Source organism: Onychomys torridus, chromosome 7, assembly GCF_903995425.1.
Source record: "Onychomys torridus chromosome 7, mOncTor1.1, whole genome shotgun sequence".
Taxonomy (NCBI): domain Eukaryota; kingdom Metazoa; phylum Chordata; class Mammalia; order Rodentia; family Cricetidae; genus Onychomys; species Onychomys torridus.
In genome coordinates, this window is record NC_050449.1 from 99,257,451 (window position 1) to 99,277,620 (window position 20,170).

At 49.1% G+C, this 20,170-nt stretch overlaps 1 protein-coding gene across 5 annotated transcripts in view; it reads left to right on the forward strand.

Annotated features, from left to right (window-relative positions):
- Poc1a (POC1 centriolar protein A) overlaps positions 1-20,170 on the forward strand; it is a 106,568-nt gene that overhangs the window by 73,342 nt on the left and 13,056 nt on the right. For 4 of the 5 annotated variants that reach the window (XM_036193182.1, XM_036193180.1, XM_036193181.1 and 1 more), the window contains exon 11: positions 11,063-11,206. The exons of the other annotated variant lie outside the window; for it this stretch is intronic. In XM_036193182.1, coding sequence (XP_036049075.1) covers positions 11,063-11,206 — 144 coding nt within the window. The remainder of the gene's footprint in view (positions 1-11,062; positions 11,207-20,170) is intronic. 5 annotated transcript variants of the gene reach the window in all.

Consider the following 20,170-nt stretch of genomic DNA (forward strand, 5'->3'; position numbering starts at 1 on the left):
TGTTATCTGAATATGTGGTGATATATTGTGTCCCCCAATATATTTTGCATCCTAATAAACTTATCTGGTGTCAGAGAACAGAAAATGGTAGCACACGCCTTTAATCCTAGCATTCTGAAGGCAGAGATCCATCCGGATCTCTGAGTTCAAAGCCACACTGGAAACAGCCAGGCATGATGACTCATGCCTTTAATCCCAGGAAGTGATGGCAGGAAGCAGAAAGGTATATAAGGCGTGAGGACCAGGAACTAGAGCCTGGTGAAGCTTTTAGGCTTTTGAGGAGCAGTTCAGCTGAGATCCATTCAGATGAGGACACAGAGGCTTCCAGTCTGAGGAAGCAAGATCAGCTGAGGAATTGGCAAGGTGAGGTAGCTGTGGCTTGTTCTGCTTCTCTGCTCTTCCAGCGTTCACCCCAATGTCTGGCTCCTGGGTTTGTTTTCATTAATAAGACCTTTTAAGATTTGTGTTACATGAATACTCCTCTTGTCCTGCCTGTAGTTCAGGGTAGAGGGGTTCAGAGTCTTTGGCCTGCACCTGGAGTCAGGCCAGGGACAAGGGGAGCTCCTGGACCCACTGTCCTCAGGGATACCTATGTCTTCTGGAACTATGGTGGGCAGGTGGCAAGCTACTGCTAGTGACCTAGACCAGGCATTGGATAAGGTACTGGCCCTCTTTGAAGCCTGCAGGAGGAGGGGAGAGAGAGGAATGATGTAACTACAGTTCATTCTGCTGTCTACAACTTCTTTTTCTGGGAAAGAGAGAGGCCATGAGACCCCATAGGATATGGCTTCCCATGGAAGCATAGAGGCACTGGCAAAGGACTCTGGCTAATCTGAGGCCAGCTGCCTTTGTTGAGTGGATCGTTGGGCCTGGGTGTCTGTCTTGGCAAGCCTTAGTTTATGTACTATTATGCTGTGCAAAACATGAATTAACAGAGCTTGGGAGTGGTGCCCGGGGTATGGTCTGTGGCTCTGACACTCTCGATTGAACTAAGTGCAAGGAAAACTTAAAATAGCCAGCCTTTGTTCCTGGAGTTTTAAAATTCAACTCCAGTAGTTACAATGATCTATCTTCAAGTGGATCTATAAATAAACTGCTACTGTTCCTCTTTGTCACCAAAAGCTTCCTCGTCTTCCATAGACGTCTCTCAGCCGCTCATCTTCATTAGATGCCTCTCATCTGTGGGGCAGCTGCAGCCCTCAGCAAGCTGGGCTGACACATGGAGATTGTAAAGACAGCAGCATGTTCCCTCTTTAAAAGCCAGTTCCCCCAACATTAACTACATAGGGAGAAATAATAGCTTTGCATTGGAGAAACTTGGAGAGAGGACAGTCCCCACTGATCTAGATCAGCGCCCTCAGCATTAAGTCCTGTCTGCCCAGACCCTGCAGTGTCAAAATGTGTAACCTGAATCCAGTCATGTGACACACCAGACATACCCAAACTGAGAGCCACTTGAGAAAATAACTGACCAATATTCCTCAAAAGTGTCAGTCATGAAAGAAAGGAAGATTGAGGAGCCGACACAGATTGCAGGAAGCTGAATTAATAATAAAGCACAGTGAAGGGACAGAAACGGGGCAGCTGGGAAAGTGCTCATCCCACAAATGTGAAGACCTCAGTTTGGAACCCAGCACTCAGGTGTGGCAATGCACACCTGTGATCCCAGTGGTGGGAGCCTCAGCTTCTGTGAGAAATCTTGTCTCAAAAGATAAAGTGGAGAACACCGAGGAAGACAGCCAACAATGACCTCTGCCCTCCACTGGTGTGTGCAGGCACACACATGCACACACACAAATCCTGGGTAATATCCTGTCTAGACTGGTGACCCAAGGACGTTAGCTGCAGAAACTGGTGAAACTCAGATGAGGCTGCTTTTCTGGGTGGTGGTATTTCCCAGTGTTGCTCTCCTGGTCCAGACACTGTCCTGCGGGTTTGTAAGATACTAACACTGGGGTGATGGACGATTTTTGTAACTTTTGTATAAGTCTCAAATTAGTTCAAAACAATTTAAGCTTTAAAAAAAACACAAAAACCCAACTACAGTCAACACTGAGGCTTTATTAGAGTTCTTGATCTCCTTCCTCCCTACCCTCCAGGCACTTGCTATATGGAGGGCAGACATTTCTAGATATCCCTGAGAGAATCAGCATAGCTGTAGTGGGCCTTAAGGAGTGTTTGTGGAATTGACCTGAACAGGAGCTGCCCTGATTGGAGACCCGGATGTGTTCCAAGGGAGCACTGTTTCCCAGGAGCAAGTCGGAGGTTGGCTGATTAGCTCCGTTGTTTCCTTCCTAACGTCCCTGTGGTCTGACTGCTCACCTTTATTCTGGTTTGCCTTCCCTAAATATGTAATATTAGCTCCTTTTTAAGACTTTGGGCTATTTTTCTTGTTTGTTTGGTTGGTTAATTTTTGAGACAGGGTGTCTCTAAGTAGCTATGGCTGGCCTGAAATTCCCTATGTAGACCAGGCTTGCCATGAATTCATAGAGATCCACTTGCCTCTGCTTCCCAAGTGCCAGGATTAAAGGGGTGCTCCTTTACTGTGCCTGGCAAACATCTGTACTTTTTATTGTTATTGAGAGCAGATGTGAACCCTGCCTGCCAGGGCATTCTCTTCCCCTTTTGAAGAGTCCCCACTCTGGGTGGGAAATGCTTGAAGACTCTTGCAGAGCCCAGGAGTGGCCGTCCTAGTCCTGGGACAAGCGGAGCAGGGCTCTATGTTTTGTCTGTGTGTCGTTTACTCATGCCCACAGGCCTGAGAGCAGCCTTGTGTTCCCTACCCCTCTGAGGGAGATCATGACATGAAAAGGTTTACTATGTTACCTTTGGTTCTGAAACCCAGGTCACACTGGTTCTGCATGGCAGGGAGAGCCTGGCACCAATGTGTTAATCAGGCCTGTGGATCCCTTGCCATCCATTTAAAGACATGTACTCAGCTTCCCAGCAGTGAGAACCTATCTAGTCAGGGTGTAGCCCTGAGACCTGTTGGGGTCTTTGGTTCAGAGTGTTCCATTCAGCCTTGAGATCTTGTATGTCTATTCCAGGACTTCAGCACTCTGCCCTCCCCAGAGCTGGTGAGGGGACCAGGCATGTTGATAAGTGTAGAAAGCCAGCAGTTGTGAGCAAATCCTAGGCTCACCCTTGGGCAAACATTGACCAGACTGCCAAATAATTAGATGCTTTTAGGAAACCAGAATTCCTTGTGGCTTCAGAGCTATGTTTAGTACCAGAAGTTTCTTCTCCTGTTGGATTCCATGCTGGAACCCTAAATTACAAGACAAATACGGCTATAGTCTATCCATTCTGCAAATATATGTGATTTCAGAAGCTAGCTGTGCCCCTTCCACGTGAGACGTGGGCATGAGGCTGAGTCTAAGTGAGCTCTGCCTTTTAATTCCCTCCCCAGGGCCAGGTTCAAAAAACATGAAGGCAACTGTTAGCTTCTGAGAGTGGCCAAAAGCCTGACGTCAGGGCAGAGACACCTTCTGAATTCCTTTTGCTAAGTGAGCAGACTGCAGTGAAAGGATTTAACTACTGTGTGTGTCTGTGTGTCTGTCTGTCTGTGTGTCTGAATGTGTATGTGTGTCTCCGTGTGTGTATCTGTGTCTCTGTATGTCTATGTGTGTATGTATGTGTGTATGTCTCTGTGTGTATGTGTCTGTGTGTTTGCATGTGTGTCTGAGTGTGTCTCTCTGTGTGTGTCTAAGTGTCTCTGTGTGTTTGTGTGTCTGTGTGTATCTGTGTGTGTGTGTGTGTGTGTGTGTGTGTGTGTGTGTGTGTCCACCCATTCCCACTCAGCCAGTCTTTGGAAGCTCAGTGATATGCTTTGATGTGTTAAGTAGGCAGTGACCAGGCAAGGCTGTGCAAGAAGAAAATGAGTGAGAACCCAGCCCTAGGTCACCTCAGCCTCCCCGTTCTGGCCCCATCTGAAGCCATGGGTCAGTTCTTGGACACTTGTCCATTTTAGGAGCAGGCTGGGCAGGGGACAAGGTCCAGGGTGAACAATTGTATACCTTGAGCAAATGTTAATCATCACCCATTCACCCACCTGCAGCTCAGCTCACAGCATCTTCCAGTCAAACGGCAGCTGCTTCTGGCTTCTTGCCCACTGTGGGCAGTTCTTGCTTGATTCTGCATGGATCCCTGTGTGGCTAAGGGCTGCTTGCGAACCCTGCCTATGGAGTCAGCTTCTTCCTCCCTTCCACTGGGGAGACTACATTGAAATGAGGTTCTCTGCCTCACACATGTGGGAATTAATTCACATTTTGCTGGCAAGCCTCATGGACCTCTCACTAGAGTCATCAGCCTGCGGTGTAGCCCCTTAGTGATGCTCTATGGGAGGTGGTGTTTTTCACCTTGAGTGCACAGTGGCAATGATGGAATGTCAAGTGTGGTGTGTGCAGGACAGGAGGGCTCCTGGGGCAGTTTAGATTTAGACAGGATCTCACTGTGTAGACCAGACTGGCCTTGAACTCATAGAGATCTGTCTGCCTCTGCCTCTGCCTCTGCCTCTGCCTCTGCCTCTGCCTCTGCCTCTGCCCAAATTAAAGGTGTGTACTATCATGCACAGCTATTATGAGGTGGATTTATTTGTTTTTTGTTTTTTTGCATGTATGTGTGAGTAATATGTAAACGTGTGGGTGCATGTGTATGCGGTTGTGTGTGTACTTGCTTGTAGAGGCCAGAGGTTGATACTCAGTTATCTATTGATCCTATATTTTGCTGTTTCAGCTACTTGAGCTAGCCAGCTTGCTCTTGGAATTCTGTCTCCACCTCCAGAGCACTGGGATTATAGGCCAGCCATCACACCTGTCAAGATTTATGGGGTTTTGTGAATACAAATTCCAGTCCTTGTGCCTATGTGCCAAGCCCTTTACTTTACCCACTAAGCCATCTGTGACACAATTTTTTTTTTTCAAGACAGGTTTTTCTCTGTAGTTTTGGTGCATGTCCTGGACCTCACTCTGTAGACCAGGCTGACCTTGAACTCATAGAGATCTGCCTGGCTCTCCCTCCCAAGTGCTGGGATTAAAGGCGTGTACCACCAGCACTCAACTCTGTAATAAAAATCTTAAAAGGTCTTATTAATAAAAAAAACCTAGTGCCAGCTATTGGGGTGAATTCTGAAAGATCAGAGAAGCAGAACAAGTCATAGCTAACCTCACCTCAACAACTCCTCATCAGATCCTGTTTCCACGAATCCTCAGACTGAAAGTTTCTGAGTCCTCACTGGAATGGATCTCAGCTGAAAGTTTCTGAGTCCTCACTGGAATGGATCTCAGCTGAACTGTTGCTAAAAGCCTAAAAGCTTAAAAAGCCTCTAGTTCCTGGTCCTCACGCCTTATATACCTTTCTGCTTCCTTCCATCACTTCCTGGGATTAAAGGCATGTGTCCTTCCCAAGCAAGACATAAAATCTCAAGTGCTGGGACTAAAGGTGTGTGTCACCATGCCTGGCTGTTTCCAGTGTGGCCTTGAACTCACAGAGATCCAGATGGATCTCTGCCTCCCAAGTGATCTGATTAAAGGTGTGTGTGCCACCATTTTCTGCCCTCTATGTCTAATCTAGTGGCTATTCTGTTCTCTGACCCTCAGATAACTTTTATTAGAGTACACAGCCATCTCCTTGGCCCCTATTCATTGACTTGCTGTCTAAGTTAGTTTGTACTTAGAATTTATGTAAGTGGAATCATACAATTACTTGCTCATTTGATCTGATCTCTTTCAACTTAATTATTTTGAGGTTGATCTATGTTGTTACATATATAAGTAGTTCAAAACTTTTACCGCTGAAGAGGATTCAATTGAATGGCTATACCAGTCTGTTTATCTATCTGAGGTTATTGATAGATAACATTGGGTTATTTTCAGCTATTTGGTATTACAAAAAAAAAAAAAAATAGCTGCTGTGAACTTTCATATACATATTTTCTAAGGATATACGTTTCTGTTTCCTTATAGTGTATGGCTAGAACATATAATGGGCATAATGCAAAGCTTATAATAGGATAAGCTTTTAAGTAACTGTCCAACTGCATGTGCTCAGTCTTATGTGGTAGGTATGGGGATCAAACTGAGGGCCTCGTACATGCTAGGCCTATATCCCTAACCTTGGCTTTTGTGGAGGTTGAGGGGAAGGTTCTTTCTTTCTTTTAAAAATTTATGTGTATGAGTGTTTTTACATATATATATATACCACATTCCTGGTGTCCAAGGGAATCAGAAGAGGTTATCAGAGCCCCTGGAGCTAGAATTAGAGACATCTTAGCCACAATGTGGGTGCTAGGAACAGAACTCAGATTCTCTGGAAGAGTTAAAAAAAAAAAAAAAAAAAAAAAAAAAAAAAAAAAAAAACTTGATTCTTTTAGATTGTCCCTTCTTTTCTTGTAGGGTGGGATTCATGCTCCCTGGCCCCAACTCCCAGTGTCCTAGGCCCATTGTGTAGCCAGCTGACCAGGTAGGAGATCAGCCCAGAGTGATTGCTGTGGCACGGAAGACCTACAGACTGTCCAGATCTGTTTTTAATGAAATTTCATGCTTTGATTCCTCGTGTGCCTGGGTGACTGAGCATCAGCCACAGCTAGAGACTTTAATGCTGTTCCTGCTGTGTGTGAAGGGCGGAGCCCATGGTGACACCTGACAGGGAGGTGACTGAAGAAACAGAAACCCAGGCAGGCATCCTGTGAACATCCTGTGAGAGCCTAGGATCCCCCTCCAGGTGTGAGAAGGGTCACCTATGGGTCCCAAGGGGAATTTTCATGAAGTTAAGTAGATAAGTCTGGAGATTCATCTTTCTTGTGGTTTTGGTATTAAAATATTTGATGTAAGTGGCATAGTGTGGAGCTGTACCTATGGGCTGGTTTTAGTTGGCAGTTTGCTTATGATACACTGGATGTGTTAGTTTTTCTCCTGCTGTGGAAAAGTACCTATCAGAGCAGGTGAAGGAAAGAGGGGTTTATTTTGGCTCACAGTTTGAGAGGATACAGTCCATCATGTGGGGTAGGCAAGGTGCAGAGCATGAGGTGGCCGGTCAGACTGTGTCTGCAGGTCAGGAAGCGGAAAGAGACGGTGGATGCCACTGTTCCGCTCAGTTCTCCCTGTTCAGTCTGGGACCCCAACCTGTGGGATGCTGTTGCCCACATTCAGGGTGGGCCACTCCTCCTTGGTTAAACCTGTGGAAACACCTCACAGACATGACCAAAGCTGTGTCCCTGATGCCTCCAGGAATAAGGATCACACCTGGTAGCCACTAGAGCCCCAGGATGCTTTGCTGGAAACTGGCGTGGTCTTTCCTCTAGTGTTGCTGTGCTCACTCTGCCCTCAGCATCACTCAGGCCTGCCTGCTTCTCACCAGGGCACTTAGTCTCCCAGGTCTGCTTTTGCCTGTTCACCAGGCTTCACAGGAAGTGCCACAGCTCTCGATGCTAGAGTGCAGGTGAGTGACCACAGGGCTTGGGGCAGGGCCATGGCCCTTTGCTGCAGTGCAGACACTCAAGAGGTTTTGTCACGGGAATTTCACTGTGCCTGTGGGTTGGGCCCTTTGAGGCTTCAAATATTTGTGGAGGGTCTATGCTCTCTGCTGGGCAGGCATTCCAGGTCAGACGGAGGAGCAGTGATACAGAAACTGTTAGGCTCAGGAGAGCTAGTGGCCTCCACAGAGACACTGAAGAGAAAATGCACATGGAAGTCCAGCTGCATCAGTATGACCTGTCACCTGTCACAGGCTGCCTGACACCCAGTATGACCTGTCACCTGTCACAGGCTGCCTGACACGTTTGTGCCATGAGGTTAGACCCCAGCCAGATGATTTTGAGCCAGGTCCCATAACCTGCCAGGGTGATCTTTCCTGGGAGAACACTTAGCCTGAGTGTCTTCTGACTGCAAAATAATAAAATAATCCCTACTGTGAAGGATCCTCATGATTTAGTGAGGTGGCATTAAATCAGGTCCTACAATGGTGTCAGGTGAACAGCAGTAACCAGCCCAGTCAGCCTGCAGTGCTGGGATGCTGGGGCTTTGTTCTTTTGAGACAGGATGACCTAGACTGTGGCCATAAATTCACTGTATAGCCAGGCTGGCCTCACATGTGATCCTCTTGTCTCAGCTTCCCAAGTGCTGGGGTTACAGATACCATGCTCAGCTTCCTGAAACCCCAGATTTTTAAAAAAAATTTTTCCTTTTGTTTTCTATTTTTTTAATTAAAATTTTATTTATTATTATTGAATGTGTATGTGCGCACTAGTCTGTGGGTACCAGGCACACTAGTATGTACATGGAGGTTAGAGGACAACTTCTGGTCATTGGTTCTTTCCTCCCGATGTGGGTTTGGGATTGAACTCAGCAAACACTTGTCCCCACTAAGCCGTCTCCCCACCACCCCAATCTCCATATGTAGCCCAGGCTACCCTGGAGTTCTCAGCCTCTTGTCTTAGCCTCCAGGTGCTGGGATTGCATTTCTCTCCTCAGTTTCCTTTGCTGTGACATGAAGAGAGCCCATGTGAAAGCATGGTATCCATGGGAACACACTTCTGCTTGGAGCACTATGGCTCTTGTCCTTACTGCTCCCTTGGATCTGCTCAGCTTTGGCTCAGAGGGAGATTGCTAAAGTTGGCGCTCACTCCCCACCCCCACCTCATCATCCACTGTTTCCAGAAGCCCAGTTCAGCACTGGCAGCTTCTGGGCTGTTCTGCAGAAACACTCAGAATTTCCATTCCCTCCTTCCCGGGCAGCCGTCAGCACAGGCTGGCCGTCCCCATGTAGAGGCCCGCTGTCAGGACAGGAAGCCTGTAACATTCTCTCAGCAGTCTTTTCTGGTAGAGCCACGGAACTCAGTGCCTAGGGAAGAGTGTGTCTGTCTGGAAGGAGAGGGTACAGGACTGAGAACATTTCTCAAGGCTTGCTGGTGACTTCAGATGAGTTCAGTCATTGACTCCATTTTACAGATGATGAGGTAGAGGCAGTGGTAGAGGTCAGTGAGGAAACCAAGGCCTCTCTGGCTTCTCATTCCTCACCAGTGACAGAACTGCCTGGGCCTAGGGATCACTGTGGTAGACCCCAGCTTTCTTGGCAAGGCTGGCAGACTTCTGAAGTGTTACCGTTTGGACTGAGCTCCTGGGTGGGCATTGAGATCCAAAGTGCTTGGTCCCTGGAAGGACTAGGAGAGCTTAGGAAATGGCCATATCAGCCAGCAGACATGTCAACATGGGCCTGTGGGCATGGCACTGATTCCTCCAGAATGTCCCTCCGGCTCACGTCTCACACTCAAGTTCTTTGGCCACCAGATCTGTCATTTTTCAAGTTCACATCAGTATGTCCTTGAGAGTTTGTGGTTTATGCGATCAGGACTCTTGGTAAAGGAAAATGTGCAGGTAAGTTCCTCACGCTAAATTGTCCTTGTGTTCTTCCTTTGTCACTTGGGGTCCTCTCCTGGGTCCCTTCTTTTCAAGTCTGGGCTGTAGTCCAGGTGAGCATCTGCCAGGGCTGGGTTGCTGTGGATTAGTCAAGGAGGGAAGACATTGAGAGGAGATGTAAGCAGCCAGCTGCTGACCGTGGGTCCACAGGCATCCCAGTATGGTCAGGGCTGGGGGTATCCTAGGTGAGTCCCAGGTGTACCCAGTATACTCCACTGCCTGTGGCTCTGGGAGGTAGGCAGCTTCTGGCTAGAGTAGGCTTGGCTCTGTGGTGCATAGGTGGTTCACAAGCCTTGAGCCTAGTGATGTCCTGGGTTTGTGGGGAAAGAAGTGATGGGAACAGGCAGGAGAGGCAACAGATCCGTGGCCAGGCCGTAGAGAAGCCAGCATTGATTGATGTGTCTGTGTTCCAGCCCTTGTTCTGAGACAAAGTGAGAGGAACAGGGCTGGAAGAAGGAGGTCCAGGTATGCAGGAGCAGAGGAGTTCCTGATGGGGAGGGCAGTGTACTTCTAGCAGAGGGAGAAGTGTAGGGAAAGCACCCATGGAGAGGAAAATATGTTGTGAATGCCAAGGCACTGAGACAAGAGAGGGGCATGGTAGGAGGTAGACTGGATGGACACCCTGAGGGTGACATGACTGGGTACATCTGGAATGTCCATTAGACATTTGTGGGTCACCAAAACTTAGGGGTGGCCCGGAACACTGGCTGTCACTAGCACACAGTGGAGCTACAGCCATTGGAACTGTGGTATCTGTTAACCTGCCCCCAGGCACCATGCTCAGGGAATCCTCCTGCTCAACACATGCAGGCTGCTTCCTGGGACAGGAGAAGCCTGCATCTGAGTATAGAGGGGCTCAGTGACCCTTCAAATCATAAAAACCCAAGTGCCTCCCGTTCCTGGAGTCCTGTCTGAAACAAGCCAGCTGTGCCTGTCCTGTGGGTTCTGGCTCTTGCCAGCCATTTGGGCAGAACAGTCACACAGAGATCTTTGTTTTTCCAGGGGATCTGGGGCAGGGAAGGATCTGGAACATCCCTTCTCATTTCTGGGCCACAGCTGCTGGGCCCTCAGGAAGGCATTAGTGAAGCCTGGGGCAGCCAGTATTGGGAGGGTGGACTTGAAGTTATACTGCTATCTCAGAGAAGAGGTGACTTCAGGGCCATGCAGTCTTTATGTCTCTGGCTCCTCCAAGATGCATGCTGGATAATGCCTGAGAGTGAGGGGTGAGGATGGACCAGCCTTCCCGAGGACCTCTGGGAGTAGTACTCTGAGGGCGCTTGGTCCACCTGCCCCTTTGCCTAGACCCTATCTCCTCTGGACTGCTGGGCACTCGACTCCACTTCTCGGTCTCTGCCGTGAAAGATGGATGTGTGAATCTCGGTGTGTTGGAGGCTTTGTTCCCTGTCACTGCTCTTTCCTGCTGACACTTAGAAGCCATTTCCTCAAGTTTCCTGATTTCTCAGATCATCTGTCTTTGAAGATGATCTCCCTCCTTGTTTCCTCAAGTACTAAATAGACTGAGGGACTGTTCTCTTTCTTTCTTTCTTTTTTTTTTTTAGCTGAGGATCAAACCCAGGGCCTTGCACTTGCTAGGCAAGCACTCTACCACTGAGCTAAATCTCCAACCCCTGTTCTCTTTCTGTCTTTAGCCAGAAATGGATTTGCATGGCCCACCAGGCAGAGACAAGAGTCTGGAGTCAGTGCAAGGCCAGCCCCAAGAGCCTGTCAATATGCCCCAGACGCTGACCAGCACACTGGAGCACATTGTGAGCCAGCTGGACGTCCTCACACAGGTAGGGTGTGTGTGTGCGTGTACACACACACACACACACACACACACACACACACATACACACACACACACACTACTGCATTACTCTAGCGTTTGAATCATTTGATGTTGGTTGGCAGGTACTGAGTTTTATTTTGTTTTAGTGAGGGTCATTTTGTGTAGCCTAGGCTGACCTTGAACTGGAAATCTTCTTACCCCAGCCTCCTGTGTTAGAGGTGTGTGTGTGTGTGTGTGTGTGTGTGTGTGTGTGTGTGTGTGACAGAGACAGAGAGACAGACTGTGCCCAGCAAGTACTAGGTTTTTAAAAATAGAAGCTCACAGTGCCTTTGTGTTCCTCATGAACTCAGTGTGTTCCTCACTGGGTCAAAAGAATGGTGGCTGTCTTGGTTATGTTTTCTGTTGCTGTAATGAAACACCATGACTAAAAACAAGTTGGAGGAAAGGGTTCATTTGGCTTATACTTTCACATTGTAGTCCGTCATTAGAGGAAGTCAGGACAGGAACTCAAACAGGGCAGGAACCTGAAGGCAGGTACTAATGCCATGAAGGGGAACTGCTTACTGGTTTGTTCAGCCTGCTTTCTTATAGAATCCAGGATCACCAGCTCAGTGGTGGTACTTCGGGAACCCACAAAGGTTTCCTAGTGAGATCTGAGCTTGCTTTACCCAGCAGGGTTACCTAAGAGGATGGCTAGACCACGTGTGGTTACCAGGTGTTGTGTGGTGTGCTTTGATCTGGGGGTGGGGGGGAAGGTCTTTTGCCCCACCCCTTGGCATTGTTTGTGTTTCTGTCTGTCTTAATCTCCACTATCATTCTCTCTACAAGTTTCTCATCCCTCTCTCCTCAAGAGTGCTCTGAGTAAAAGTGGGAGCTGGCTTCCCACATGGCACCACCCACAGTGGACTGTGCCTCCCCCATCAAACACTAATTAAGAAAATGCCCTACAGGCTTGCCTGCTGCCTGATCTTACAGAAGCATTTTCTGTTGGTTTTCAAGACAGGGTTTCTCTTTGTAGCAGGGACCATCCTGGAACTCGCTCTATAGACCAGACTGGCTTTGAACTCAGAGATCTACCTGCCTCTGCCTACTGAGTGCTGGGATCAAAGGTTTGTGCCACCACTACCCAACCGGAAGCATTTTCTTAATGGAGGTTCTCTCTTCTTGGATGACTCTAATGTGTGACAAGTTGACATAAGGCTAGTACAGAGGCTTACACCTTTGATTTTAGCACTGGGGAAGTAGAGGCAGGTGGGAGTTTCTGAGTTTGAGGCTGGCTTGATCTATATATTAAGTTCCAGGCTGGCCAAGGCTGTGTAGTGTGAGTGTTTCTATGTGTGTGAACGGGGAGGAGGGAGAGAAAGAAAAGAGATAGAGAATGGACCTGTTTTCCAACCTACATTATTGAAGTATCAGTGGCTTTCCCGGGATCCTGGCTGTTGGAGCTGTGTAAGCTGAAACCACCAGACTCCAAAATCACCATACAGGTTTCTGCCAAAGTTTGCCCACCAGCTATGGCTGAAGCCACAATGGTTCCTTGAGAGAAGCACTGTCCATCCATCCCATTCCCACCTTCCAGAATGCTGGGATTAGTGAGTTCGAGTTTCTGCAAGCCTGAGTTTGGACTCAGTGTCATTTTTTATTCCCTAGGTGTCCTTGGAAAAACCCCTTTAGTTCTCTAAACTCTGGTGCCTTGACCTGTAATGCACCAGTGGTCTGGGCGCTTGGCTCCATGTGTGTGGTAAGGGTTAGCAGATTTGAATCTCTGCAGAGTTTGGCTCATGCCTGATTCTAGGTATCTGCTGAGTATTTACTGTGGTCCTGCCCATGATCTTCATCGGTGAGGAAAATGTGGGTCCTACTCTCCAGAGCTTAACTGACACTGGCAACTTGGAATTTATAGTATAGCAGCTTCAGTATGAACAAATAATCCTGGCATGAGGTAGCAGCTGCACTGGAGGATGCCCAGAGGAGCATCACCTCTGAGGGAGGCCTGACAGAAGAGCAGCCTGCCTGTGGTCTGGAGGGACCGCGCAGATCCCAGGGCAGCTGACTGTGGCGCAGTGGGCAGGGCAGTGCTGAGAGAGTCTCTGTCCCCCTGGTGCCTTGGCTTTAGCTGCCAGGCAGGGACTCCACAGACCCCCGTGGCCCATGCTGGCTTGTGCCTAATGAGGCTGTGGGGGGGGGACACATGGTAGGCTAGGAAGGGTTATAAAAGCAGGGAGAGGAGATGCGGTCCCCAGTCCAGCTCTACAGAGGGATGCGAAGGACAGCTGGTAGAAATGGAGCCCAAGCCTTTGCCTGACTCTGGACCTTGGGTTAAGTGAGAAAAGCTATTCCACATTGTGTCTCATCCCCGGTGCAACATCAGCCTTGAGCCCACGGGTGGAAGGAAGCATCCAAGGGAGAGGTGGGCATCAGGGTTGTGGGACTCCAGAGCACAATGTACAGACACTCTGAAAGCCTGTTAACCCCCTGTGAAGAAAGCCTGCTCGAAGAGATGTGAGCAGCGTGCAGAGTCTTTAAGATGAAAAACCCACTTCAGGCCTGACAGAAACTGCCTCATGTGCTTCACAGCCTCTTCAAGTGAGAGGTCAGAGGAGGTAGAGTCATTAGGCCTTTACAGGATAAAATTGGAAATTAAGTCCGAGAAGGTGGCTAAAAATACAGGAGCATAACATTGAAAACATTTCCTGCTGCTTGCTGATTTAGGGGTGTACATGGAAGGCTTTGTTTTGTGTTAGCAGTCAGGAGTATGATAGTAGCTTTGTAAGGAACTCGTAGCACAGAGCAGAAGGGGCCTGCAGCTGAGTGGATGCCCTGTGACACCCTTGTCCTACCTGAGAGTGTTTGGCCTCTGCAAATCCACAGTGCTCTTATCTTATGTTCCTTAGTGCCATGATGTGAAAAGCGTTCCCCTCGAAGCCAGTATGTCCTGAGGAAGCTTGGGTTCCATGAAGCCCTACACAGGGCCATAGACTCAGCCCAACTTTGTACAAGGCCCATTGGGTTACTCCAGATGCTCTTGGGAGGCTTGGTCATTGGTTGTTTTCTAGACCTAGTCCAAACTGAACCAGCCCTCTCCTGAGCCTAAGGCCAGGTAGCCACTGCTGCCTTCCTTCCAAGTGGCTTGTTGAGCCAGGCTCCCTGTTTCATCTGTGAGTTCTGGCCTTGGGTCTACCCTCAGCAGCTATTCCTCACTGTGTATTTAGTCTTTTTTTTTTTTTTTTTTTTTGAGCTGAGGATCGAACCCAGGGCCTTGCGCTTGCTAGGCAAGTACTCTATCACTGAGCTGAATCCCCAACACTGTGTACTTAGTCTTAAAGCCCTCTGTGCTCTGGCCACCTCAGCACTGGCTCCTGCTTGAGTGAGGGCCATGTGAATCATGTGTTGTGTGCTCTGAGCACACTTACTGCCCTTTGCTTCTCTTCATGGAAGTCTACTTCTGTGTGGTCTCCTAGAGGGAGATGGCCTTCTTGGGTCCCTTACACGTCTATCCTACAGAACATCCTTCCAGGGAGAGCCACTGCAGTAGACAGTGGACAGGGATGAGTCCCGAGTGAGTCACGTGTCTTCTCATGCTATGTTACAAAGGACTAGTTCTTTTTTGGTTTTTTGAGACAGGGTTTCTCTGTATAGTCTTGACTGTCCTGGAACTTGTGCTGTAGCCCAGGCTGGCCTTGAACTCACAGAGATCCGCCTGCTTCTGCTTCCCAAGTGCTGGGATCAAAGGTGTGTGCACCACCTCCCTAGTTCTTAAAGATGAATTCCTAGTTCACACTGACTATCCTTGAAATGCTGCGGCAAGAGGATCAGCACTGTAAGGCCAGCCTGGGCTACACGGCCAAATGGTTTCTCAAAATACCAGAAAAATAGAAATAAACAAAAGCCTACATTCTTTAACAGTCTGGGTGTGTGGGTGGACAGCTCAAGGGAGCAAGACCACCTCTGTGGATGTTTGTGGTCTGTCTGCCACCACTGTAAGGGACAGGTACAAAATCTCAGCTCTCTAGGGTGACACCCTCACCCAGCAGTCTTTCTAGAAGGAGCAGTCCTGAAGTCAGAAATCTGAGCAGTCCCCCTTGGGGCTCAGTGTGTGTCTGACTTCACTGCAGCCTTAACTGGTGATCTGGGGACAACTTAAGCCTCCTGTGCCCTGATCTCCAAGCCTGGGATGCCATGCTCTTACCAGCACCCACTCTCCAGGCCTCTGGGAATATAAACTGTGTCATCAAGCAGTGTCCAGCAGTGCCCAGGTGTGTTCCTGCTGTGTTAGGAGCCACCCAGTGCTGCCACTGCTACTTCACTAGGCTTGCTGGGGACAGGGCCTTCTGTATGACAGTACCACAAGGCCTTCCTCCCAGTCTCCTACTGCCTCCTGAAGCTAGACCTTCTTCTGCCCAAGAGAGCCATTGCTCAGCCCTTACACAGAAGTGATGGTTCTCCTGTGCACACACATTCACTGAGCCCATTCTGTGTTAGTTCCTATGTGAAACCCGGTCCCGCTCCTGAGAAGTCTCCTTGACTGGATTAGATGCTGGAGCCAGGCTTTAAGGGGGAGCGGGCACCTGGGGCCATTGAGAAAGCTAGGAGCCATGTATAAGAAGCACAGGCAGCCAAGGCATGGACACCTTGGGTCCTCTGGTGGGAGTTAGAGAAGAGCAGCCCAGGAGTGATTGGACACTGAACAGAGCAGAGCTGGAGCCTGAGCCAGCAGAAGCATGAGGGATGTGGGAGTGAGACAGAGACACAACAGAGAGACCAGGACTTAAGCAAGAGGCAGAGCTGTCACAGGCTTGCTCCTGGGGAGCAACTCCCTAAAACCTTGGAGCTAGATTTCACTGCAGGTCAAGGAAGCAGGTGGTGAGATCAGCAAACTGTGAGGCATCTAGTCTCCCCAGCAAGCAAGTGGTCCCCCTAGGGCCTAGAGGCCTTGCAGATCTGTCAGAATTCCAACTGCCCTTGGGGTTTGTGCAACATCAAAAATCAGTTCTTTAACACACACACACACACACACATGCTCACCCGCTCTTGCGCGCGCGCACACACACACACACACACACATATGACTGTACACGCATTTGTGTTGTGCTGGTTTTACCTTTTGGAGAAACCCCTGTTTTTATAAAGTGCATGCATTACTTGCATTACTTTTCAAAAGTGCATTTATGAGCTAGGTGCAGTAGTACACCCCTTTAGTTCCAGCACTGGGGAGGCAGAGGCAGGTGGATCTCTGTGAGTTTGACGCTAGCTGGTCTACAGAGTGAGTTCCAAGACAGCCAGGGCTACACAAACCCTGTCTCAGAAAGGAGTATGTGTGCATGGCATTTATAAGAGGAAAAAAGAGGAACATAACTTGAAATGACCTTGCGAGGCATGGGCCTTTGCCTGTCTCCTGCTGTCTGTAATCCCAATAGGCAGTCTTCAGATTGGCCTGACCTTTCGGGTCTCCTCCGGTCGTTTTCGATGGAAAGTCCCTGAGAACATGCTCCTGATGCTTAGCTGAGGCCTCAGCTCTTCCAAGGCTTCCCTTTACAGCCTTCACTTGACTTCACCTCAGGCTTGCCAGTAGTCAGCATCTTACCAGGTGCTGATAAGGCCTTCCTATGGCTTGTGTCCCTGAATCTACCCAGCCCCTGGCTTGGGCAAGAAGCAGGTGGTCCTGATCTTAACGTACGTAGGCAGAGCATCCCCTCAACCCCTTGCTAAACAGTGTGGGTGGAATTTTGGGGTGTCTTGATTGAGAAGTTTCCCATGGAACCAGCAGGATGGCTCATCCAGTGAAGCACTCCTGTGCACACCTGGAACTCTTGGGTCCCTGGAACTCACGTAAAGGTGAGAGGAGAAAACTCACTTCTCAGAGTCCTCTGACCTCCACACACATGCCGTGGACTCTGTGCCCCTTTCCTCAGTAATGACTAATTTTTAAAAGAAGAAGTTTAGGGCTGGAGAGATGGCTCAGCGGTTAAGAGAGTTTTCATCAAAAATGCTGGCACATAGCTCAGTAGGAGTGCTTGTCCAGAATTCACGGTACACTGACTTCCATTCCCACTGCTGCCCACCAGAGACTTCCTGTAGAGCAAACTTGACCTTCCTGAAGGACAAAGCCACAGTCCTTGCTCTGGGCTCTGACTGCAGAGCCCAAAGGGTAGCCCCTGAGGCCACCTGCAGAGAAAGCGCGAGCGCGCACACACACACACACACACACACACACACACACACACACACACACACACTTACCATGGCGCGTGCTCTCAGTGTAGGAGAGACCTTGTCCTTACTGCTCCTGTGAGGCTGCTACTTGAGGCTTCTCTTGTTCCTCTGCTGAGTTCATGGAGAATCTGATCCCAACTGGATGCCATCCCTGCTCAGAGTAGCCGGGATTCTTCAGCTTTATTCATGCCCACCAAGTATGGAGAGGAGTAGTTCCCTCTTGGGATTCATGGATATTCTCACTGAATGAGCTGCCTGCCTGTCAGATACCTCAGCACATCTACTCTCCTGGATTTGGAGGCGATCTGAGTATCTTGGACAGTTGGTACCATTCCTGTGGCCTCAGTTTCCTCTTTTATGAATGGAGATAGTCAGACCTGCTGCGGTCCTTGGTTAACTGGTAAACTGGACTGGGGCAGATGTGTGGTAAAGACCAGCAGCAGTGCGTCCAGTGTTGTCTGAGGCACTGTGAGGAAGACCTGAGATAGCCCATAGCATGGGCACAGCAGAAGTGGACATTCGAGACCAGAAATCCTGTGAGCTTCCAGGGAAATGCCAGTGTCTGTCTGGCTTGTAGAGGGAGCATGAGAGATTGGGCTGAGGCTGTTGAAATTTAGGGATAGGTCTTTGAACCTGGGCTAAGGCATTCAGGACCAAGAACGAAGGGCTTCAAAGATGTACGTTTCTCATGATAGTCTTTCTTTAAATCGAGTTACACAGTAGCCCAGGAGGCCGCTGTGAGAAGCGCTGTGTGGGGCCATCCAGCAGCTTAGTGGTTTTTGTTTTAGACGCCAACAGTAACTGGCTTGGGGAAAATGTGGGTGTTCGTTTTTTCTTAAGATTTATTTAATTTTATTTTATGTGTATGGGTGTTTTGTCTGCATGTACGTATGTCTGGTGCCCATGGAGGCCCTGAAAAGGTGTCAGATCCTCTGGAACTAGAGTTAGAGATGGTTGTGAGCTGCCAGGTGGGTACTGAGAACCAAACTCAGGCCCTCTGGGAGAGCAGCTAGCCTCTTAACGGCTGAGCCATTTCTCTAGCCCTGAAAATGTCTTTTTTTTTTTTTTTTTTTTTAAAGACAAGGTTTCAATATGTAGCCTTGGCTGGCTGGCAATCAGCTCATAGAGACCCGCCTGCCTCTGCCTCCTCTGTCTCTCCAGGGGACTTCGCTATGAGCTCATCTTCAACCTCATCACCTCCACACCCAACACTTACCTGTCCTGTGGCCACTCACATCACTCTCTTGCTGAGCCTGCCTGAGTCCTCTGCTCACAAGCTGGCTCTACCCCAGAAGGCTGTAGGGTGTACAGAAAAGCCAGGAGAAGGGCAAAAAGGCCTGGCTGCGCTGGTTGGGCTTTGCTTCTTAAGGCTTTCTATAGGGTGGAGCTTCTAGTCCAGCAGATAGAGGCCTGTGGAGTGTCCATTCCTGCTGTTTCTGTTCCACTGGCCACCACACTTCCCATGTTACCCTTCACAAGCATAGACATAACCACTGTGCTGCTACATGGTGTCCACCTTTCAGTCTTGTGAGGTGGTCAGTAACATCAGCATCTCTGATAGAGCCAGGTCTTCCCATGCGGCCTTTCAAAATCTGCTCTGCCATCACGCCAGGTTTATAGCCCTCATGGCAAGATCTGAAGGACTTCAACCAGACGTTAGGGCTGCCAGACCTACTTGCTTGATGTCAGATACTGAGGGACACCAGCACAGGCTCTGACCTGCATGCCCTTTCCTCTTGTATCCTGTAGATGCTGAAAAGCTAGCTAGCAGGCAGGTAGAGTCCTGGTCAAGCTTACTGCCCCCACGGCTCCCCTATGTTCCTCTATGGACTCTGAGAATCATCAAGAATTGCTGGGCAGGGGCTAGCTACCCCCCTGAGCATTTGAGGCCCTGGGTCTCTTCAGGAGATGGGGTGGAGCGTGGAGGTGTGGCCAGTGACCTAGGAGCCTGGGAGGCTTCTGTGAGCAACCCAGCACAAACTTAGCCAGTGACTTGGTGGTTTTGTTTCAGAAGCCAACAGCAGAGTTATTTTTGACTCCAGTTTCACATCTTGCTGCTTTTTAAAAATACCAAGCCATGAAATTCTTGCAAATTCTTGCTCCAACTTTTTTTCCCTAGCGTGCAATGCTTCAGGCTAGCCCCAGCCATGCTGTGATGTCACAGTCAGGTTCCTATGGCAAATAGAGACTGCTAGGGTGCTAATCTAAGACTTGAAATTTAAGCAAGAAGAACCAGGCCCTACAAGCTCTGCTGCTTTGGGGCTCCTTGGCAGTTGAGTTTGCTAAATGTTCAGGTCTCTGAGCCCTGCCGGTATCATTCAACAAGGCCAAGGGTTTTTGTTTGATTTGGGGATTAAATACCTTTAACCACCCCTGTCCTGCTAAATCCTGGCAGTTCTCTGCTGGATGGGCTTCTGAGGTAGTGTCCAGTTCCACACTGGTGGGAAAGGTGGGATTACTAGGGCATGCTTCTGTGCTATGGGCCAGGCCTGGCTGCTTTGGGGCTTTCAGTGGCCTTCTTTGCCAGGCAGGCCAGCTATTGTTTGTAGGAATAGACTGAATTATAGTTATATTTTCCCTAGGGTTGGTCCTCCCATGGGATCCCAAACCCAGTTTGTCGGGAAGGTACAGAGCAAGTCCCCTTGCGTGCCTTCTGCAGTCCCTGCTTCCAAGAGGATGCTTGTTTGTTTCCACCCAGACCACCCTCTGCACATCAGTGTTTGCAGCAAGCACATCTAGCTACCACACAGTCTTG